Below are 24,507 nucleotides of genomic sequence, written 5' to 3'. Positions count from 1 at the left end.
TTTTTAAAGAAATATTAGATCGTCACTCACTTCTGCAACAAACTGTGTTGTGGCATTGCTCAGTGTTTTCAGCACTGGTGTAGCTTCTGCATAAAACAGGGACATTCTGTTAGCCATCTCGTTGTTCACTTCGCTCTCAATGCCGAGCTGATGAAAACACAAGGGAACACTGATTTTTTAAAGAAGTTGCTGTGTGCGTTTGCACATAACGCTAAGCCCCAGCTTAGTAAACAAACCACGAGTTGTCTCCTTGATGAGCAAACAAGGCACCCTTTCTTTCTCAACAGCTTTGGTTTGTTTTCCAGCTCCTCTTCTCTCTGTTGCTTGGAGGGGCCACACAAACCATGGGTTGTGCAAGACTGTTGGGTTCACCAAATGATAGTTCAAACAAGCCACGGTTTCATGTCAACATAAAACCCATAGCTTCAAGCTGCCGGAAAGCAAACAAACCATGCTTCGTCTGCTGGGCTAGGTTCAGACGTTGACACCACTTTGCCTCAACCAACTGTGGCTTTGCCTTATATGCAAACCACATGTGCCCAACCCGTTGCCTGAAACAAGGGATGTGCAGTTACCAAGTTCTTGTGCAAAAAAATGAAATCTGCCTTGATTGCAGATACAGCAAATGAACAGGAAAACACATGGCAAAGAATGTGTTTACAAAGTAAAATACATCATCATCATCATCATCCCTTGTATCTCCAGACAGAACAAGGAAAGCCTCCTGTTGAAACCCTAGTGGGCCACTCATGCACCTGGTGGTGCAGAAAAACTGAGGTAGATGGACTGTATTTAGTATAAACCAGCTTCCCACATTGCCAGACTGTCTTCTAGTGAAGCAGCAGCCCCAAAAGGAAACCAGGTTTTCGGCCATTAAATAATCTATGGCCTGCTGAATGTGAGGTGGGGAGGGGACTGTTATTATGATTATTTTATTATTATGCTGCGTAAATTATGTACTGGGATCTTTGAATAAAGGGCGGTATAAAAATTGAATTAACAACAGTAACGACGACGTTTCACTTACGTGCATATTGTTTATTCTGTTGCGATTCAACGTCCTCCTATAATAGCTGAAGTCGTTCTGTATCGCGGGGTTTCTCATCTTAGTGCGAAAATAAAAGGGGGAAATAAAATTTAAAAATCAAGAAAAATAAGCTTCCAGTGCTCTTAACCCAAAAAGCCCCTTAAACATTTTATGTGTTAGCTGACCATCCCGCCCTTGTCCTTACCTTGAGTTCGTCAAAGCGGAGAGTGAAATGTAGGATCTCTGCAAACTGTTTTGCTAGAGCTTGCTCTCGCTCTAAGTGCTGAGTTGGTGCATAGGGAGGGCTGGTCAAGGATTCCAGTAAACTCTGCAGCGCTTTCTCTGAAGATGAAGAAGGGAGGAAAGCAAAAACAAGTGAAATTGCAGATATATGTCTCGTATTTCTTCGAAAAGAGAGCATTTCAAACAAACATGCAAACCCATTTTTCTACTAGCACAAGGCTCATTGATAAATATTTTTTACAAATGTATCTGTTTGGCCTTTCCTAAACCACGTAAGTGTGCAAAATATCTTTTAAACATGGAAAAACTTAATAAAAGTTGCTTCTGGGTGAAGAAAGCCAATCATCTTAATGGAGTTGGATTGCTGGGATAGCTCAGTTGGCAGAGCACGATACTCTGAATCTCAGGGTTATGCGTTCGAGCCCCACGGTGGGCACAGAAGGGGGTTGGGCTAGATGTCCCTCAGGGTCCCTTCCAACTCTACAATATGAAGATGTAATGAATAAATTAATTTTTTTAAAGGTATGATATTGTTAGTGGAATGAGCATCTTTAATTGCTTTTTCCTCACCAAATGATGATTGAGAGGTATCAGTCTCTTGCTTACGGACGTCTGGCAATACAGCTCCATTACAAACAATATCAAAGGGGATTTTCAGGTTAAAAATAAGCCTCTAAAGTCAGAGTTTCCCAAACTTGTTTTTGGACTACAATACCCATGACCCATGACCCCTGGTCCTGCTAGCTGAGGATGATGGGAATTACAGCTGGAGACCAAAGTTTGGGAAACATTGCTTTAAATGAAGGGCAGGGAAATGCACAATTGCTTCGTTCTAAGTGCAAGACAGGGACGTGGGTGGCACTGTGGGTTAAACCACAGAGCCTAGGACTTGCCGATCAGAAGGTTGGTGGTTCGAATCCCCACGACGGGGTGAGCTCCCGTTGCTCGGTCCCTGCTCCTGCCAACCTAGCAGTTCAAAAGCACATCAAAGTGCAAGTAGATAAAGAGGTACCGCTCCGGCGGGAAGGTAAACGGCGTTTCCGTGCGCTCTGGTTCGCCAGAAGTGGCTTAGTCATGCTGGCCACATGACCCGGAAGCTGTACACCGGCTCCCTCGGCCAATAAAGCAAGATGAGCGCCGCAACCCCAGAGTCGGCCACGACTGGACCTAATGGTCAGGGGTCCCTTTACCTTTAAGTGCAAGACGTACACCAAAGGGCAGAGGGAACCAAATACCACTGTCAAAACAGCAGAGCAAAGGGTTGTTCAGCAACACACTAAATAAGTTTTCCTGACTTGTGGTCCCTCCAGGGATGTTGCTGGGACTACAGCTCCCATAATCCTTGGCCACTGGCCATCATCCTGGCTGGGGGCAGCATGTTGGGAAAGGCTGCATCCAAACATCAGAGGTGAACAAATTCTATGGAAACAATAGGCAGATCCTCACCTAGCCGGAGAGAAAACTCATAGAACCGCTTCAGCCTCACAACCAGAGGACACACAGAGTTCCAGGCTCTCTCCTGAAGTTGGATATCATTTGGGTTTTGTATTGCCTGGAAAACAACGATACCTTGATCAACATCAGGTGGCTGGCAAAGTACAAAAAGGAGGACTTGCTGCTTGCCTCTATATTTAAATATAAAATATCTCAAAATGATGTTTGTACAGTGGTGCCTCGCAAGATGAAAAGAATCCGTTCTGCGAGTCTCTTCGTCTTGCGTTTTTTCCGTCTTGCGAAGCAAGCCCATTAGCGGCTTAGCGGATCAGCTGATAAGCGGCTTAGCGGATCAGCTGATAAGCGGCTTAGCGGATCAGCTGATAAGCGGCTTAGGGGATCAGCTGATAAGCGGCTTAGCGGCTTGGGGAAAAGGGGGGGAGGAAAAAAAACCCCGCAGGAACTCGCAAGACATTTTCGTCTTGCGAAGCAAGCCCATAGGAAATTCGTTTTGCGAAGCACCTCCAAAACGGAAAACCCTTTTGTCTAGCGGGTTTTCCATCTTGCGAGGCATTCGTCTTGCGGGGCACCACTGTATAACAAGAGCAGAAAGTTAGGGGCAGGTGGGGCTTGTCAACCTCGGGAGGTAGCTCATCTAGCAGAAGGAAAACTCGGATCTGCTGTCTCGCAAGATATCTTTGCCAGAAGAAAAGGCCAAGGAGTGAACCCTACACAAATCCAGAGTCCCTAAGACAGTTGGATGGCGCCTTGTACATCTCCTTTTGGCAACTCCTGCAGCCAAGATGGTGCCAAAGGTATTGCTCTGCTTTCCTTTGGACCACATCAGGCCAAGAGGGGGGTCTTGTCAATCTGGGAAGCCCAGAACCCCTGTGCTCCAGGGAGGTCCCTTCGGGGTTTGACTTCACCCCCAGAGGTGCATTCTTATTCTCTCGAGACAGACGGATGTCAACAACTAAGTTAGAAGAAGGGACATAGTTCTGTGGATGAGCATCAGTGTTTCATGCTTGAGTCCTGACATTACCAGGTAGGGCTGGGAATGTCCCCTGCCTGAAATTCTCAAGAGCCATTGCTAGTTAGTATAGTCAAGATGGATCCATCACCCGACAGCTTCCAATGTTCCTGTAAGATATTCCAACTATTTCATCTGATTCAGCCCTGTTTCTCCTTCCTTCCCCTCCTCTCAATTGGGCCTACTGCCCCCAAAGAAGCTTGCAAGCTCGCTGGGGCAGGAACCTGCTTAGAGTTTTATTTTCTGCACATGTTACTCCGTAACACTTCATGCACGGATGGCGTCGTATAAATTAAGAACAAAACCGTTCAAGAGGTTTTGTAAACGCCACACACAGACCAAAAGCCGAGCCACTTTTAAGTCCATCTTTGACGTCGCACCATTTAGCACTGGAAAGCTTTCAGCTAACGTGTAGTCCTCAGACTCCATCATTCATCTTCGGGGTCATTAATAAATAACAGCCTTTGCAAAAGCTCTTTGCAATCTTGTCTTGCCCGCATGCAGGGGTAAACATAATCCACACCACATGCATGCGGAGATACACATAATCGTGTGTTCTGTGTGCAGATATATGCGTGCACGGCACATCTAGAAAATCTGTTTTTAATTTGGAATCCTAAGGAGTGTCGCTACAAGTTTCAATGAGGTTCTTGACTTCGTTCAGTAGCCTGATTGCATCGGTAACCGTTTGTCTCCAGAAGAGATTTGTTCAATAGACAGGAAAATTCTTGTCATTTTTAGTTTTAATTTCACATAATTATGACCATTTTTTTAAAAAAAAGAAATATTGTATGTACAGTGATATCTCTGGTTGCGAACGGGAACCGTTCAGGAGCCCTGTTCGCAACCTGAAAGGAACACAACCCGCGTCTGCGCATGTGCATGATGTCATTTTGCGTGTCTGTGTATGTGCAAGTGGCGAAAGCCGGAAGTAACACTTTCCTGTACTTCCGGGTCACCGCGGGACACAACCTGAAAAAACATATCATGAAGCAAACGTAACAAGAGGTATGACTGTATTTGCTTGGGTATGAAAAGAAATATTGCAGACTAGTGTTTAATTTTTCCTTCCTCGGATTTTTTTGGGGTGTGTGTGTGTGTGCCATAGTATGGTTTAACGCACATCTCTAATTTCCTGTCCAGCTCCTTTGTAGGATTGCAGGTCTGAAAGCATGCTCTCCGAATCTTGTAAGACAGCATTGACTTGGTTCCATACTTCCCTCTCTCCATCTGTAGGCTGAGCATCTAGGTGAGATAAAAAGCAAATATTATTTTAAGAAATGTTGGCTGCAAATAGAGCTAGCATATGCACTCCTGTGGTTTGCAGTACAACAGCCCTTTGATCCATATTTTATTATGTTGCAGACAATTCAGGCGGTGCTTCATTGATTTCCATATCTATGCCTTAGTATTTAGCTCCAATGTAACTAGGATTAAAACTGCTGCGCCCCACCCACCATCAAAAATTCCTCATGCAAAATGTACTTACATTAAAATAAAACAACAAACCCCCAAACCAACTATATTGACTTCAGCAAATTCCATGTCAAAACGTATCACGGACTCCACTGAGACAAGATGAGTTGGATACATTTTTTAAAAAACCTGTGAAAAAAAATAATCTTGCTGCAATCCTTCCCAGTTGGAATTTCTGAGTAAGAAAAAAATGAGGACAGCAGTCCGTAAAAAAGTTAGTCCTCTATGCAGAAGTACAGCTTGGCAGAATGAAAAGCTGTTTTCATCCTCACCTGCTATATTAAGACCCATGAATGATCATGACTCTTTCCCTTCTTTTCCAGTTTTAAAACACACCATAATTCTGTGTTTCTTCCCCCTTGGCCTATCTTAGAATTATATGTGAATCACCAGGAAAAGTTATCGCGGAAGATGGACCATTGCTAGGGACACTCAAACCCCTTCTGCCTTTGACCTGCCGATGGACTCATCGTTTCAGTTAAACGTTACAGCCACTTTTGCTTGGGTCCTCTTCAAAACTCTGTTTACAAGTGTCCAACTTAACAAAAGGACACACATTCCACGTTTTATCGCTGCCAAGCCTTTCTTCGGGGAGACCCAGATCCGTTCCAACGATTCTACAAATATTCATGGATTCAAGGGGGTCATGTGCTAGTCTCTCAGTGAATTATATTGAAATCACTTTAAGTCGGTCTAGTCCAGTTATCTCCAAGCCAGTGAGGGAAGAAATGACAGCGTGTTTCAAAGCCTTTGAAATGACACTCACTGTAACTGATGCTGACACACTTAGGAAGTTTGTCGGAGCATCGTTCACTTGGGTTTGGATAAGAGGGGCTCCCTCTCCCTGCATGGGCCCAGCTCCTCTCCCCCCCCCCTACTATTTCCTATTTGTTTGCCTTTCACTCTGGGCCTAATCCAGGCATAGGCAAACTCGGCCCTCCAGATGTTTTGGGACAACTCCCATCATTCCTGACCACTGGTCCTGTTAGCTAGGGATGATGGGAGTTGTAGTTCCAAAACATCTGGGGGGTTAGTTTGCCTATGCCTGGCCTAATCCATCCCTCCCCAGAAGAAGACAAAAAGGTATGCAGAGGTTGCTCCTCCTGACTCCTCTTACTGATCGCTCACTTCAAGGGGGAAGGTGAACTGGTAGGAAAAGTAAAGCGGGAAGTCCTGCTGGATAGCTCAGCTGGTTAGAGTGTGGTGCTGATAATGCCAGGGTTGCAGGTTCGATTCCCATAAGGGACAGCTGCATGTTCCTGCATTGCAGGGGTTGGACTAGATAACCCATAGGGTCCCTTCCAACTCTATGATTCTGTGATAAGACCTGAAGGGCCAGGAAGTTCCAGGGATTGGCAGCGAAGCATGGGGCCAACTGGAATAAATGTCTCAGGAGGTATCTGGCAATGCCAATCCATGATGCTGTCCTGGTTATCCTACTTGCCATTGGACTATTGCAATGCGCTCTACGTGGGGCTACCTTTGAAGGTGACTCAGAAACTGCAACTAATCCAGAATGCGGCAGCTAGACTGGTGACTGGGAGTGGCCGCCAAGACCATATAACACTGGTCCTGAGAGACCTACATTGGCTCCCAGTATGTTTCCGAGCACAAGTCAAAGTGTTGGTGCTGACCTTTAAAGCCCTAAACGGCCTTGGCCCAGTAGACCTGAAGGAGAGTCTCCACCTCCATCGTTCTGCCCAGACACTGAGGTCCAACTCCAAGGGCCTTCTGGCAGTTCCCTCACTGTGAGAAGTGAGGTTACAAGGAACCAGGCAGAGGGGCCTTCTCAGTAGTGGCGCCCACCCTGTGAAACACCCTCCCATCAGATGTCAAGGAAATAAACAACTATCTGACTTTTAGAAGGCATCTGAAGGCAACCCTGTATCTGGAAATTTTAAATGTCTAATGTTTTAATGTGCTGTAAGCCACCCAGAGTGGCTGGGAAAACCCAGCCAGATGGGAGGAGTATAAATAATAATATAAATTTTATTATGATTATTAAATTGTTCCAAGATATATTTATTTTGAGCAAGAGATGCCTGGTCCAGAGAGGTTTACGAAGAGGTCAAAGTCCTGAGTGTGCTGCTGTGTAATGCTGCGTTGACTTTTTAAGTCTCTACAGGAAGGCCTACCATATTATTAAAAGTCAGTAGAACAAATAACTGAAGAGGTCTGTAGGCAACATTCTGTTGAAGCTCAACAGAACTGGACAAAAGTGGGAGTATTCTTAGAAACTGCATGTTGTATGAGGAGAGAAAGGGTGGAATATTATCACCTATTATGCAGGGAAACCAAAGTTTGGGGGATTTCAGTATGTTGGCTGGTTCCACCAGCTGTACAAAGGACAGCCACCTTTCCTCTGTGTGTTAATGCGTGCGTGCATCAGGTGTTTTGAGGGTGTGTGCACACTATGCTCAGTCTGGGTCCTTCTATTTTAAACAGGAGATCAGGAGATTGGCATTGTTGTCCTCTGAAAGCAGTGGCCACACCAGGCATTTTTGAGCATGCACTCCCTGACAACACCCATCATTCTGTTACACTCTGGGTTCTCTAAATCAGGAATTAGAGGGCCTGTTAACATTGTAGACTAGGAGGGCTTCTCTTGCATACGATTTTCCTCTTGCTTCATACACATCAAATAAAAAGCTTCTAGCGCAGCCGTAAAATCTAGCAGGACACATTTTATGAGAAAAATGCCTGCTGTAAATGGCCCGAAGTGTTCAAAATTCAGCTCAGTGGTTATTAATTTAGGCAGGTACAAGGCCTTAAAAAAAAAAGCCTAGAGAGATCCTTAGTTTTAATAAGATGCATTGTGGTGAAATTCACTGCAGGTGCAAAGAAAAGCCTTCCTGAGAGAGGTGGGGGGTGGGCAGGGAAACACGGGCCTGCAGCACCCAAACTGAGCGAAGGTTTTGAACTCTCCTCATTTTAGCAACCCTGGATATCAGGATTTGGCTGGCAGAATGACGTGGTTTCTTAAATCCATCTATTCCATATGCAGCCAGTGCTCAGATGCACAGCCTCTGCTTGCCACACATTCACACGTGACGTGTGTAAAATCCTCCCTGGTATTTGTCACGATGAGACAAATGGTCAAGCTACTGTCATCTGTTTGGGCAGAGAAGGTGGCCAAGAAACAGAAGCCACAGCTGACTTATGCAGAAGGGCACCGCTTGAACCTCAATGGCTGGGATCACCAGGGACTGGGGAGTGTGCTTAGCTTCCCCCGAACACTGTCCAAAAGTGGATCCCTTCACTCTCCCCCATGTATAAAATCATATAGCTGCCGCTCATCCCTGCAGGGAAAGTTCGAGTGCGGCGCTTGGGAATTGCTGCTGCGGGAGAAAAACCTGACAACAAGTGGGCCGGCCATTAGAGAGAAAAACACCTTGTGGGAGGAACCATGGTGCTCCGCTTCTTTTGATTGGTGGGAAATTCAGCAACCCTCTACCAACACATCAAGTTTGACAGGCCTTTAACACTATCGAATTAATGCAAAGCTTTAGTGCACAGTAATCCCAGAACGACTAATGTCTGAACTCTCAAGGCTACACATTCAATACTGCCTATGTAATTTTCCCCCCATGGGGGAGGAGTTTCTGATGTGAAGGGTGCTTTCAAACAAATCGCCTTCATTCCAGTGGTGCGGCAATAAAAACTGCGGGCACATTTGCAAAGCTAAGCAGGATGTGGAATGGTTTCGAATTGGATGTGTTGAGATTCCTGTATTGAGGGGTTGGGCGAGATGGACCTCGTGTTGTTCCCTTGCAACTCTACAATTCTATTATTCTCATGCGCATTCTGTGATGGGATCCTGCTTTGAGAGGACTCCACCATACGAGGCCTTGCACGCTTGGAAGTCATTCTACAACTTGTTTCCAGGGATGCAAAACTTCTTGCTCAATACGCAACTCTCCAGTTCCTCCTCATCTCTCCCTACTGACTCTTTGGAGCAATGGTTGTGGGGTATTTTTTGGGGAGAGGAGAGTCCTTCAACCAGAAGTATTCTATTAACTCATTCTGAAGTTAAGCTTTTGCCTCACCTCCCAGCCACCTTTGTGGACCCTGCCATTTTCTTATCAACTTGAACGGTGCCCCTCAACATAAATGCTAATATGCAACATTTCACAGTTCTGCTGCCAATAGCTGTCCTGTCTCAGCAGGTACGGTCCCTTGTGAAATGCTCTTCACCAGAACTTCTCAAGCCTTCTACCTCCAGGGCCCACCTGAAAGCGTTGTAAGTTACTGGGGCCCGCTAGTCACAAAATTAGGCTGCGGGGCAGGACCAGTTTGTCGGTTTGAGAAATGGTACTCTTCAACAATGTACAGAAAAAGGGTTGTGCTCTTGAGCGATGCAACCAGAGTCTCTCAAACACAACATCATTCTAGAATGTGGCATAGATTGCCCAACATCAGGAAATGCCTATTTCCATAATGACTCCCTCTTGATGTAAGTTGTCCATGAACTTCAGGGAAATGCAGTTTTTGCTTACTAGGCCATTTTTCTTGCCTGCGATATTGGTTGCAGGTTCGATTCCCATATGGGTCAGCTGCATTTTCCTGCACTGCAAGGGGTTGGGCCAAATGATCCTCAGGTCCCTTCCAATTTTACAATTCTACGATTCTACCTCTTCAATTTCTTGACAGCTACCCCACTTTTTTTTTTTGCAATGAAGTTAAGACATTCAGCAACAAACCTGGCTGACACAGAAAGGCCCTGAATGTTGAGCTAAATAGCTGGAATCTAGTGCAGGTATTCTTATGCATAATTATCAGGTAGCTTTGAGAAAATACAGATATTAAGAAAGACTTATAAAAGGAAGTAGGGGGACTGGGTTGAAACTGACACTGTGGCTTTCGGAAAGTTTTCCCCATGGCGTATTAGTTATGAAACACAGCAAACTGTGCCGAACAACAACATACACCTGTCTTGTCCGTGTTTAAAGTGCTATTATGCAGCAAGCAGAGCAGAAATGTATCTTTAGTGGATGAAGGGAGTTTTAATGCATTTTCTGATCACTTTTCAAAGAAATGCTCAGACGACATGCATTTAGCCTGTAAGCAGAAGGATTATATTAGCTGTAAGATGTGGTTAGAAAATTAATGTGTGAAGTAGATTACATTTCACCAGATGATAGATCCAAGGCTAAGGGGAATGCAATCGAGCGTTTACTTCAATTGCCATATTTTGTTTCTGCAATTAATGGAGGTAATCACATTAATTCGACAGTGAACAAAGGCAATTCCACACGGAACAAAGGCAAGAAAAGTGTCATATTCACAATGAATTAGTGTTTTCCTTTAGAGTACAGATATACTTAAAATGTTTTAAGTCCTTCAGAAAGTGCTGAAGGGTCAATGGGTACTATCAGAAAACTTTAAATTTGCTCGTGCACTTTGGAAACCACAGTGGTACCTTGGTTCTCAAACGCCTTGGTACTCAAACAATTTGGAATCCAAACACTGCAAACCCAGAAGTGTTCTGATTAGCAAACTTTTTTTTGGAAGCTGAACATGCTCTCTTTTGAGTGTTATGCTTCCTATTTGGGTGCCACACTTCCGTATTGAGTGTTACACTGAGGTTTGTCTGTTTTTGCTATTTATTTAGCGTTTTTGTTTTTATGGCTCTATTTTTTTGTTTTTGTGACTGTGTGGAACCCAGTTCAGCTACTGATAGATTGATTGTGTGACTGCAATACATTGTTTATTGCTTTCATTTTATGGATCAATGGTCTTGTTAGATAGTAAAATTCATGTTCAATTGCAGTTTCAGGGGTTGTTTTTAAAAGTCTGGAATGGATTAATCCATTTTGCATTACTTTCTGTGGGAAAGTGCACCTTGGTTTTGGAACACTTTGGTTTTGGAACAGATTTCTGGAACGGATTAAGTTTGAGAACCAAGGAACCACTATATAGGGAGAAAGAGGTGTTTACTCCCATATGCAATACTGAGACACTTTTCTGCCCAGCGGGATTTTAAGAGTTTCACAGTGCTATGCTCCTACACATTTTAATAAAGTGTAAAGGGGGGGGATTGCTTGCAAGTTTCTTTGAATACAGCACAAGCCACTTATAATGACCAACTTGTACAAAGCATGCAACCTTGAGGCTCACTCCTGCACCCTCCATAAGTATAACTCAAGGAAGAAATTTACGACTGAACAGTGCCATGCTAAGATTCACTAAAACCTCTCTCAATGGGCCCTGTTCTTTGTCAATAAAAATAAGAATACCTTCTAAAATGAAGGTTGTTTGACAGAGGCTGTTTGACAGAATGCATGGCAGTTCTTTTAGCCGAGCAATGTTAACATTTGCAAAAAAATCTATATTGTTGGTGTTTTGGTTGAACCAAGCATCTGATTTTCAGAATGAAGCAGGAAAAGTATAAGTGCCATACACTGTACTAGTTGTATGGTAGATTAATACATGCAATTGATTAGGGTTTTATATATTAGAAGGAGAAAAGAATGCAAGCCAGGCAAGGAGTTTTGCTCACTTTCAAAGTCAAGGAAAAAATTTGGCCCTTGATCAAAGTCTGTGCAAGTGAGAACTTTTAAAAGATTTCCCATTTGGTTCCTGAAAAATAGAGAAAAAAGGAACAGGAAAGTGGCTCAGAGAACAAATCTTGAAAGCATCGAGTCAGATCATTTGCACTGCTTGAACATGTTTATCTGTCAAAGCAAATCAGGCTTAAACATTCCTTCTCAACCAGTTCCTAAGTCAGGGGGAAAGGATGTTCCAATCTTGAACTTACTTTCAAAATCCAGGAAAAAATGTGGGTAGTTTTCAATTTCCCTGGTAAGGACTTTAAGAAGATTACCCATCCCAGCAAACCTAGTGAATGCAACAAAATCATAAAGAGTTATATATGCAAAATTAGAATGTTGAAATAGTAAGGGTTTGACATGCTCTGCTATTCTGATTTCAAATCGAAACAATGAAAACACAGTCTGTTTTCTAGTGCTACATTGAAAGTAAGCGCCAAAGGCGAAGACTCATTGGGAGCAGTTCACACAGCAACCAGCGGCCAAACAGAGAGAACCCAAATATACAAAAAGAGATGCCAAAATCAACCTTCGTTGCTGAGATTGAGGACAGATAGTATTTCCGTGAGTTTGAAGTGGGGCAATAGAGGCAGACTTGCATTATCTCTGGTCAGAAAGCTTTTGCAGGTTTTTAGTGCGGTGCGAAAACCTGGAAAGTGTGACTGACCAGAGGCGTGAATGAAAAATGTACGTACAACATTATGACATATTTTCCTCCCTTTTTGTTTTTTGTTTCAGTGTTACTGTGTTGCATTTCATCCAAGAAAAGCAGAACTGTAAAACTGTTCCAATTTGTCCATACACAATATATCCAAGCAGAGTTTTGTTTCTTTCTTAACCACCTTTCTATTCGGTGACACAAAACAGTTTGCCTTATTTCTAAATTCACTTTTGATTACTTGGGAGTGCAAATAATCAATAGCTTATTTACAACCAAAGAGAGTTGGCTGGCTTGTTGGGAGTTTTTTGCCCCTTTCAGGCTACTGGTATGTCATAAATGGCTTACATTAAATACCAGGCAGTCGATCTAGTAAAAGTATTTATGTGTGAGTATCCAGATGGGCCGGGTATAAATAATAAAACGATGAGATGATGATTCTTATCTGTCCAGCTGATTTAACTGAGAATTAATTTACATGTAAGAATTTGTTATATGGCCTCCTAAATAATCAGATTTCAGTAATGAAATAATGGCCAAGAAGAATTCAATGGAGCACATTATAAACAAAGGGCAGTGAATGATAAGAGGCTTGACCAAACCTGTGGGTGAATTTAGCGACTGGTCCAGCGCCTTACTGAGTCTTCTTAAAAACCAATTTACCACTTTCAATGTGTTTTTAGTCCAGCACGGCTTAAAACTAGCACCTGAAAACCTTGCCGGACGTACCGCATATTCCCTCTCTATCAGCAGGTATGTCAAACCCTTTCAGTTAGTGACATTTTGCATACAATGTATTAAAACATGCAAGACCACCATCACTTTAGGAAAGCATAACCGGTTTATATGAAAGTAAAGGGTTGGGAGGCAACAGGATCACATCTGCTTCTCAAATCGAAGTTTGCAATACGTTGCAACTAGGTTAAAATAAATCAGGATAAAAAATTAACCTTAAAAACACAACTATACCTGGTTCAGTGTGTGTGTGTGTGTGTGTGTGTGTGTGTGTGTATTCAATACCATCAATAGTATTCCACTATCACCAACCTTGTCATGCATAAGGGTGAGTACACAGAACACAACATTCATGCTAAATAATTCTGAAGGACAATTACTCTCATATTATAATGTAATGAGGGATTACATGCTTCCGACTTCAGTTTTTTGAAAAAACTTACCTCATCTTAAAAATGAAATCAGATTACAATCTCGAAATGTATTTTAGTTCCAAACCACCCTAGTTACTCTCAAGGTATAAAATTAGAAAAGGCAAGCAAGCTGATCCCATAAATCAGCGTTTCCCAAACTTGGGTCTCCAGCTGTTTTTGAACTACAACTCCCACCATCCCAAGAGAGCAGGACCAGTGGTCAGGGATGATGGGAACTGTAGTTCAAAAACAACCGGAGACCCAAGTTTGGGGATTCATATACTTGCAGGGATTCCTGTTCTCTACAGCGAACATGACAAATGCATCGGAGCTGAATGGCCCATGTTTCAAACAAAACTTGTACCACAGGGAAAAGCTGTAGTTCTCTTTCAAGTGTGTGCTTGATAGCAAACAGTGGATTTACTGCATTGTAATACGCAAAAGGGGGGTGCGGGTGGCACTGTGGGTTAAACCACAGAGCCTAGGGCTTGCCGATCAAAAGGTCGGCAGTTTGAATCCCCGCGGTGGGGTGAGCTCCTGTTGCTCAGTCCCTGCTCCTGCCAACCTAGCAGTTCGAAAGCACGTCAAAGTACAAGTAGATAAATACTTCCTCTGGCGGGAAGGTAAACGGTGTTTCCGTGCACTGCTCTGGTTCGTCAGAAGCGGCTTAGTCATGCTGGCCACATGACCCGGAAGCTGAACGCCAGCTCCCTCGGCCAACAAAGCGAGATGAGCACCGCAACCCCAGAGTCGGTCACGAATGGACCTAATGGTCAGGGGCCCCTTTACCTTTACCTAATGTGCAAAAGGGCCTCAAGTTGCTCTTGAGTACTTAAGGAATACAGGAACAGGAAAATGGGGTTGCCTCACACTTCCAGTTCCCTACATTTCTCAGCAACCTCTGCCCCCCCCCAAAGCATTTATTTTTACATTTTGAAGAAAGAAGAAGAAATGTGCCAATGTTTATGCCAGATTTGATGTTTTCTCGGAAATCTGCTAACAGCCCAAGGCAGCCTCCCCAGAAGGTGGATCCGTAGGGAATAGTGTTTCTGCAAAATGTATGAGACAGATCCTTGTGCTTCCACTAGGAACATACATTCCTCGCCCCCATCCTCTAAATCTGTGTGTCGTGCCCAATTTATTTCCTTTAGCATTTAACGCAGCAACATAGCTTTATGACTCAGGGATTCAGAGCTCCCTTTCTTAACAAAGAGATTTCAGAGAGTGGTTGGGCTGATTGTTCAGCCGGGTTTTGATAGAACCTGTTTTCCATATTTCCCCCATCACAATATACAGCCGTACCTTGGAAGTCAAACGGAATCCGTTCCAGAAGTCCGTCCAACTTCCAAAACATTCGGAAACCAAAGCGTGGCTTCTGATTGGCTGCAGGAAGTTCTTGCGGCCAATTGGAAGCCACAGAAGCCCGGTTGGACGTTCGGCTTCCAAAATTAGTTCGCAAACCGGAACAGTCACTTCCGGGTTTGTGGCGTTCAGAAGCCAAAACGTTCGAGAACTAAGCTGCTCGAAAACCAAGGTACGACTGTACATCCATATATACTCTGCATATATCTTTCAGTGCTCCACTATGTGACCTTCTGCAGTTCTGCCTGTACTTGGTGAGTTTGCAAACTGGGACCCTGCCTTGTGAACGTGGGCTCTCTTACCTCAACCCCTGCCTACTGGGAACAAGTTCTCCCTTCCTTGCTGTTTAGCCACCATCAAGTTTAACCAGGTTTTCATAAGGGACGTTGTTGTTCAGCCGTGGTTGCAGATTAAGGAAAATCCTGGTTAGCCTGAACCACAATGAATATTAGAGCAGATGAACTTCACCCATCAGAACATAACACCAAAGGGTCCGTCTGCTCCAGCATTCTGTTTGCAACTATGTCCAGTCCAGTTTAAGGCCTCTGGGAAACCCATTGCCGGGGCACAAAAGCAACAGCCTTCCCCTACTGTCAATTGGTATTCAGGGGCATATACCTTGAATTCCATCTCTTTAGCCCCACCTATATAGCTCAGTTGGTTAGAGCAGGGCGCTGATAACGCCAAGGTTGCAGGTTCAATCCCCATAGGGGACAGCTGCATATCCCTGCATTGGACTAGAGATGGTCCTCTGGGTGCCTTCCAACTCTACAATTCTAAGGGGGGGTAGGGGGCAGCACTCCTGTGCTTGAGTCCTGCTTTTGGATTTCCCCACCTGCATCTTGTTCATTTGGAAGTGAAAATGCAGAGGTCTCCTGATTAGGTATTTCATGTCTCGTCTACTTAGGCCCACAGACTAATTTTAAAGGGCAGATCTTCCAAGACTTCCCTTCCCAGATTCCACATGCATATAGATTGTTCCATTCGCTGTGAGGACTGGAATAGCCCTGTTCTGTGTACAGCGCTTCCAAAACGGAAGTGACCCAAGGAAGCTCCATGTGTGCACTTGAGATCAAGGAGAATTCCTCCATCTTCCATGGGCTCCTAGGACATCCTGAATACCCCTGACATTTTCATTCACTCTGTCTAAATGTCCTCTCCACTGGCCATCCAAACCACACGTACTTTTTTTTATATAGTGAACAGATCACATAACAGCTGGGCGCATATTAATGAGCAAAAAGTATCACCTCTGCATTATGTCCCGGCTGAAACAGTAGAAATACTTGGGCAAGACATCAATCGGGTTTAACTACAGAAATGCTTAAGATCAGCCAGTTCTGCTCAATCAATTTACTCTTATTGTGCCTTAGAACAAGGGCCTATTGCCCAGAAAAGTGAACGTAATGGCTAGTCTGCAATAAAAAAAGGCCAGCGGCTGATAAAAAACAAAAAAAATGCTCTCAAATACAAGCAAACACACATTCCAAGTTTTTAAAAAACTGTAAAATGTAAATAGTGGGCTTTTTAAAATTTTAAAAAGCGGTGCATTTAACAGTAAGCAAGTAGAAACTAATCTCGACCCAGCACTAAAACCCATACAGTAACATCTTGTTAAGACAATTAAGTTTATACAAAGTCCCACTTATACATTCAAGATCCAGTTTGTCCAAAAGCTGCTCGTTTTAAGCCATGACAAATCCACAGGATGATTAATCACACACAGAGCCACCCTTTATGGCAAATATCATTTGCTCCTTTCCTAATACTAGGTGCACGTGACTAAAGTGATCTATTATGCAAAGAAAACAGACATTGTTCAGCGATGTGAGCAAAGTTAAACATATGCACAGAAGTGGACATTGTGCAGTTGTTTGGACAACCCTGCAGTGCTACACAGTGGATTTCCTGTAAAGGAGACATTTAAAACTCGCAGACCAGTCTAGAGACATTTGCTCATTCAACATGGCTTCACATGAAGTAAGGGGTGGGGGAGAGAAACAGAAGCTCAGAAGGGGTTTTATTAATCCCGCAGTGCCCTCTGCTGTTTGACACTACAACTAAAAGAGAAATGTCTCTCTCGCACACGCTTACAAAAATGTGCATGCATGCGAGCGCGCACAGTGCTTTTCGTTAAGCATTCTGCATTTCAGCAAGAAATTACTTTTACATGTCATGCTGAGAAATAAAAAATGGAAATGATTTCTGAGTAACTTCCACATCAGCGATGTGTAGCACTGGCAATTTCATAGAAAAATTCAAATTGACTAAGGTTGGAATTTGAACCAGATCACTAATGAAAATACAAAATTCTCACTATGGACAAATACGGAAAATGAATAACAACATATAAAATGGAATGAAATAATGCGATAAAATTATATGTGATATAAAAAACCAGAAGAAGGAAGGAGGGAAGTCAGCTCTGAAGAGCAAGTATAATGTAAAACGTAATACAATGGTACCTCAGGTTACATACGCTTCAGGTTACATACGCTTCAGGTTACATACTCCGCTAACCCAGAAATAGTGCTTCAGGTTAAGAACTTTGCTTCAGGATGAGAACAGAAATTGGGTTCCGGCAGCGCGGCAGCAGCAGGAGGCCCTATTAGCTAAAGTGGTGCTTCAGGTTAAGAATAGTTTCAGGTTAAGTACGGACCTCCGGAACGAATTAAGTACTTAACTCGAGGTACCACTGTACAATATGTGTATGTGGAGTATCTAATTGAAAAACTAATAAATATTATTTGAAGGGGGGAGGGAAGAAAATACAAAATTCGAACAAGTCTCATGTACCGTATTTTTCCGTGTGGTAGTCTAAAATTGGGAGTCATCTTATACACAGATGGTGAATGCACAGGGGCTCAAAGTTGTTCTGTTTGATGTTTAAAATATTGATTTATTTGGGGTCCAAAAAAATAGGGGTCGTGTCGTACATGGGGGTGTCTTATACAGTGGTACCTCTGGTACCACAATTTCTGTTCTCATCCTGAAGCAAAGTTCTTAACCCGAGGTACTATTTCTGGGTTAGCGGAGTCTGTAACCTGAAGCGTATGTAACCTGAAGTGTATGTAACCCGAAGTACCACTGTACATGGAAAGATATGGTAATATCCATCAGGCAAAACATCAAACTAAAAAAAAAAAAAAGTGAGAGGCTGTGGGCTAATTGGCACATCCATTTTAGAAAAGTAGCCTACAGAACAAAAGGAATCACAGAATCACAGATTTGTAGAGTTGGAAAGGACCACACGGGCTACCTAGTCTGTCCCACTGCGATGCAGGAATCTCTCATCCAACATGGGGCTCAAACCTGCAACCCTGAGATTAAGTCTCGTGCTCCACCTGTTGTTGAGGAAATTTGTTCCCTGTTGTCTATTCGCACCCACTTATTCTGTGCAGCGCTGATAGGTAGCAGCCCAGCACAAGTCCTCTGTTTTGTTTACCACCCACCGCTGAAGGATTTTGGAAGCAGAATGCCACCAGTTGCACTGGCAAGGCAAAGAGACATCAGCCAGGTTGCAAAAAGGATGCTGCCAGGTCATCTCAGGCAGCTAAGATCTTGCAAATAATGGGGCCTGAATGGCAGAACGTGGGTTCGAGAGAGGGGGGCGGGGCGGGGGGCGGAATTTACTAAACTACTTGTTGAAATTTTCCTGTATTAATAGCTGTAATAATAACGCCCAGCTCCCCAAGGGTGCGTAAAGAGCAAAACAACAGAAACAAATGTTAGCCTATATATTCATGCATTCACCTGCATCTCTTATGAACAGTGTCAGAAACTGAGATATGAAAGCTAGGAGCTAAATGGCAGCTTCAAGCTTAGTTGTGGGTGCAACAACGGAATGTCTAGATGCGGTTTTTAATGACAAGAATACAAAGCTGAAAATGAATGAACTGCAGCTAAAATATTATGTTCATTTCCTACATGCTCTAGTCCTTCCCCTGCCCACCTCCCTAATATTCTTAAGAGGGTCTCTTTTCCAGTCTTTGGAAAGCAGCTGGAAGTGGCAGGGAGGCAGAAAAAGGTCCTCCTTTCCGTTCTGCAGTTTTAATCTGAAATCTTAGGCACAATATTGCGCCCAGAGCTCAGAAACGGCTCGCGCTAATGAAATTCCATGTCACAAAATGCGCCTAGAACAATGGGAGTTTCAAACGCTGCATATGAAGTTACGTCTTGGGCTCTTACTGTGCACCTCCTATCTTCCCACACCGGCAGGCTCCCCTGCAAACATCCACATATTGGCATCAGGAGGCCCCTACAGCAAAGGCAATGAAAACCTCAGATTTGCCTCCTGAAATTTGGTTTTGTGCATAGTCTACGCTCTCATATGTCTAGAGATGGGAGCAGTGCATCTTAGATGCTCACAGGAAAGTGATTTTACAAGTGGTTTTCGTTGTCATTGCTTCCATCCCATTGGTCCCCATTCCTTCTATTACAGGAGTATTTCCCCCCTCTAGGTATATTCTTGGGGCTGTTGGGTGAAAGTGTGTAGGGTTGGGGTCTTTTTTTGTTACATTGCTACGGCTGAATCATGTTTACATGATTATTCTTTGAAACATTTCTTAATCTAATGATCTAATAAAATGTTAGTAAAAAGGCTCCTTAATCTTGATTTTTCTATATATGATAAGGAATCCTTTTTCCTTCCCTGTTACACATTTATAGCTTTTATACGACAGTGGTACCTTGGTTTGCAACTGTTTTGGATTACAACCATGTCAAAACCAGAAGTGTGCGTCCCTTTTTTTGGATTACAACCAACTTTGGGGGGTAGGCCCCATTGGCGAAAGCGCGCCTTGGGTTACAACCTGCTTTGGTTTGCAACCAGACCTCCAGAACAGATTATGGTTGTAAACCAGGGTACCACTGTATTGTTCTAATGTTGGACATGTTGTCAAGACATGCATGAGATTTAGCTGAGATTCCTGCATGGCAGGGTGTTGGACTAGATGAGGGACACAGGTGGCGCTGTGGTCTAAACCACTGAGCCTCTTGGGCTTGCCAATCAGAAGGTCGGTGGTTCGAATCCCCATGGCGGGGTGAGCTCCCATTGCTCTGTCCCAGCTCCAGTTCGAAAGCATACCAGCACAAGTAGATAAATAGGTACCACTGCGGTAGGAAGGAAAACAGCATTTCCGTGTGCTCTGGTTTCCGTCACGGTGTCCCATTGCACCAGAAGCGGCTTAGTCATGCTGGCCACATGACCTGGAAAGAACTGGCTCCCACGGCCTGAAAGTGAGATGAGCGCTGCAACCCCATAGCCGCTTTTGATTGGACTTAACTGTCCAGGGGTCCTTGACCTACCTTTTACTAGGTGGCCCTTGGCGGTCCTTTCCAACTCTATGATTCTATGAGTTTCTTTATAACCACATAGAAATTCAATATGGACATGTTGGGCAAAGTCTCCATTTAATTTAAGAACTTTGGCAACCAAGGTCAAACATGCCAATCAGCAACAGGCCTTTCATTTATCTTTTGAAGATACTGCAGTTAGAGGAGTCATCCACTAAGCGGCAGTATTTGCCTTCCGAAGAGCAAAACGGAAGCGGGGCAAAAAGCGCATTGCAGATACTTGCATTCTCAAAAATGTAGGTAGGCAGGATAGCCAATACCTCTCACTGTAGGTACCGATCTATAGCAGGCTGTGTTTTCTACAAGGATCAGCAGGACTCAGCCACAGACTTCCGGAATTGATTCAGTTATGGCAAGGAGAAAAATGTAGTCTCCATAATGCACAGCAACACAAAGGAAATTCCAGAGCTTTTTGACAAAGAGGAAGCAACTATGTTTTAAACCCAGGCCTTATGGGTGTAATTGGAAGGTTGAATAATAGCTGTGAAGACAGATGATAGATAGATAGATAGATAGATAGATAGATAGATAGATAGATAGATAGATAGATAGATGATGGATAGAGATAGAGATAGAGATAGATGATGATAGATGATAGAGATAGATGATAGATAGATGACAGATAGATATAGATAGCTGATAGATAGAGATGATGATGATAGATAGATGATAGATATTTAAATAGATAAATGATAGCTAGATAGAGATAGATAGATGATAGATAGATAGATAGATAGATGGATGGATGATAGATGACAGATGACAGATATAGATAGATAGGATAGATAGATGATAGATAGATAGATAGATAGATAGATAGATGGATGATAGATAGATAGATTAGATAGATAGACAGATAGGTAGATAGATATTGATAGAACGAGATGATAGATGATAGATAGATGATGGCAAGTCCACATGAATTTCTAGTTCTCATGTTTTATTCAATATTTTAAAAATTGATAAAATGTTAGTGCTGGGGTTCTTTTTATGGCACAGCAAAATGAATCAATAATCTGTCGCTGTGAATCAAGGAGATATCAAGGTATTACAGTGCACAGCTCCCATGTGTACATTATGAATGCAGAGATGCTGCCAATGACTACCCTTGCCAATAATGGGGGAGCCCTTTTGATGCTTTGCTCAGGATTGCATCACAAGACGCTGCCCCCATTACCATCAGGTGACAAGACCCAAGAATCAGTAAGCAGCAAATAGCTGGCGACCAAAGGGGAGAATGTTTGCCTCATGCCTGGTTCCTCCACACAAGTCACAAGCTTATTAAATCTGTGTGGCATTTGTTTTCAGGGCACACATTCAAGCTTTTAAGGCTGCAGTAGATGAATAGCCCTTCTTATCTGCTGCATTTCACACCAACTGGCAAACAAAAACCAAAAATAACCACAGTGCTAATGTCATGAACAGTTGGAGCTGACTATAAAAGCTCGGGCACCTCAAATCATAAAATCCTGAGATCATTTTAGATCTACAGAAGAAACTGGCAGCTTAAAAGAAATTAAGATCCGAGTGCTGATCTTTATTGCCAGCATTAATCTGTAGTTCTGTCTAAAACCCTCTGAAGTACTTTTTGCTTCCATGTTTTTGGGCTTTATTCGATTTTTGAATTATAGCAAACTTTACTTAAAAAGTTCTCTCTGGCTTTCTTAGTCTTTTTGCTGCTGCCTATTAGTTCCAGCAGATAATTTGCTATCACTGTTCTCTGGCATTACATTTCTTGAGAAAAGAGTAGCATCGTTTTCGCTCTTCTGCTACCTCCACCCAAAAATTTTGTTAGCTGTGTCACACATGCTTTGGAAATCCCAGTGCTGGGGTTCTTGGGTGGGTGGAAAACCATTTAAGTAGGGGTCTGGTGGTTATAGCTTTTTGAGGGAGGCCAAGGGCTTTAGAATACAGAGTTATTTTATTGTACTTTGACAGTTCAGGTTTTTAACAACTGTGATGATGATGGCAACTGCTTCTACTAATAGTTATAGGAAATGGAGATCATTTAAATTCCTGCTTTTCACCTTCTTAATTATCACTGCTATTTAGCAAAAGGCTTTCAGAGCTCACCTAAAATGCTCACAAACTAAAAACCCAGAAATGTCTCCAGTGCAAATGGAACAGTATACAGCCAAAAAAACAAACAAACAAAAACACCCTAAAAATTGTTTACTGTTATGCATGGGGGCGGGGGAGATTCACAGAAGGAAAAGTCATTTTTTCCACTAGCTGAATGTCTGAGTGACATTTTATAACTGCGGTATTCAAGAGAGTCCACTCCTCAGTATTAAGAGAGCCTTTATAAAAATACCACAGTGGACATTTATCTACTTATAACCAAAACTATTCTCCATCCCCCTGAAAGAAGCATCAGGTCTATGCTATTTCCAGATGCTGTTCGCACACTACGGAACAGCATCCTGTTTTTTAACTTTGCCTGGGTGTGGCTCCAAGTCCATTTCTGGCAACATGTCCTGCAATAGTAAGCATCCAGATTTGTTCCTGCTACACAGGAAAAACAGACCGGTCTCTGGCTCATCTGCCTCTTTAAATGTACCATATAGGCTAGTTCTCCACCAGTCTACAAGCAAAATGCTTCCCTGCAGACAGAACCCTTTGCCCGAGGGTCTCCAATGTGCATCACTGCAGTGGTAGTCAAACAATGAGCATTGCCAAATCAAAATGTCAACAAATAAGGGTCCATTTGAAGCTGCGCTGTCCGAGATAAAGGCAGCCATTATACAATATGGAAATGAGAGGCACCCCTAATATCCGAGAAGACTGATGCTCTGACAATAAAGGGATAACTTTTGAAAATAAGGATAAATGGGAAAACCTATTTTTTATGGATGGCACAGCATGATAATACTGTTATCTCATTGGAGACAAATGTCCAGTTACTAGTCTTACAATTATGTCTATTTCTCCATTAAATCTGAATCAGGTGTGGCCCTATAAGTTCTGGACTAGGGTCCAGATGAATGAGTGCCAATAAATTGAGACTTACCATATTTTTTGCTCTATAAGACTCACTTTTTACCTCCTAAAAAGTAAGGGGAAATGTGTGTGCGTCTTATGGAGCGAATGCAGGCTGCGCAGCTATCCCAGAAGCCAGAACAGCAAGAGGGATCACTGCTTTCACTGCGCAGCGATCCCTCTTGCTGTTCTGGCTTCTGGGATTCAGAATATTTTTTTTCTTGTTTTCCTCCTCCAAAAACTAGGTGCGTCTTGTGGTCTGGTGCGTCTTATAGAGCGAAAAATACGTAATTCTGGCAAGATAAAAGCCCTGTGTTGCTAGGTCTAGGATATACATCCGTCGCCTGTTCTGGATGGGTCTTCACACCAGTTTCATAGTCTAAGGATATTCCTGGATGCAACTCCCATCTCTAGAAGGCCAAGAGGCCTCAGGGGCTGGAAGTGTCTTTCTACTGGTTTTTTGCTGCTTCACCAGCTACAATTTTCCCCGGGCCAAGATAACCTGCTCAAAACGGCCCTATAAGAACACTGAATAGGCTATGCGTTATGTAAATGTACATTCTCCTCCTAACTTAAAAATGAATTTTTGGTGGTTCTGATGAGCACCCAAGGCTCCAACAAACTGAAAGGGTACCATGGCTTCTTGCATTCCCTTTGGTTGAAGTCATAATTATGTAGCGCTCCTTGTGTGATTAGGTCCCTACAGAACTTTAGCTCATGGACAAGTGTATTTATATATAAATGAAACACACAATGCTAGATTTACAAAACAGACCTAGAAATATTAATCGGTATGCTACGTAAGAAAGCATTTGATACACCGAGTAATTTCTTACCTGGAAATGTGTTTGTCTTGAATCTGGTTCGGTAATCTGCAACAATGGAATCAGGGAGTCAGTAATCATCTTATGCGATACTTGAGGTTTACATATACACAAACCCTGCTCAAGCAACTTTTCCTATAGCGTCACAGTTTAGACTTTCTTCTTTGTTCTTAAAATCCTAACTGCTAACAGTCAATGAAAAGGGACTGCAATGTCAACGTTCATCAAACGTATGGAAGTATAACATAAACGGGTGGAGAGTGAGAAAGGCACAGAAGAACATTCTCACATTTAACACCAAATAGGGCAGGGCGATGGGATGCGGGTGGCGCTGTGGTTTAAACCACTGTGCCGCTTGGACTTGCTGATCAGAAGGTCGGAAGGCCGCGACAGGCTGAGTTCCCGATGTTCGGTCCCATCTCC

At 43.1% G+C, this 24,507-nt stretch overlaps 1 protein-coding gene across 1 annotated transcript in view; it reads right to left on the bottom strand.

Annotated features, from left to right (window-relative positions):
• Positions 1-24,132, bottom strand: part of CYRIA (CYFIP related Rac1 interactor A) — a 31,203-nt gene extending 7,071 nt beyond the window's left edge. Inside the window, 9 exon segments of the mRNA XM_082218402.1 lie at positions 31-147; positions 1,028-1,105; positions 1,233-1,369; positions 2,717-2,822; positions 4,858-4,979; positions 11,710-11,775; positions 11,778-11,789; positions 11,968-12,047; positions 24,097-24,132. Of these exon segments, the coding sequence (XP_082074528.1) occupies positions 31-147; positions 1,028-1,105; positions 1,233-1,369; positions 2,717-2,822; positions 4,858-4,979; positions 11,710-11,775; positions 11,778-11,789; positions 11,968-12,037 (708 nt within the window). The 5' untranslated portion in view covers positions 12,038-12,047; positions 24,097-24,132.
• Between the last annotated feature and the right edge of the window lie 375 nt (positions 24,133-24,507).

Source organism: Podarcis vaucheri, assembly GCF_965113315.1.
Source record: "Podarcis vaucheri genome assembly, chromosome: 3".
In the NCBI taxonomy this organism is placed as follows: Eukaryota; Metazoa; Chordata; class Lepidosauria; order Squamata; family Lacertidae; genus Podarcis; species Podarcis vaucheri.
The sequence above is the reverse complement of the archived record's forward strand: the minus strand, read 5'-3'. Positions and strand labels throughout refer to the sequence as shown.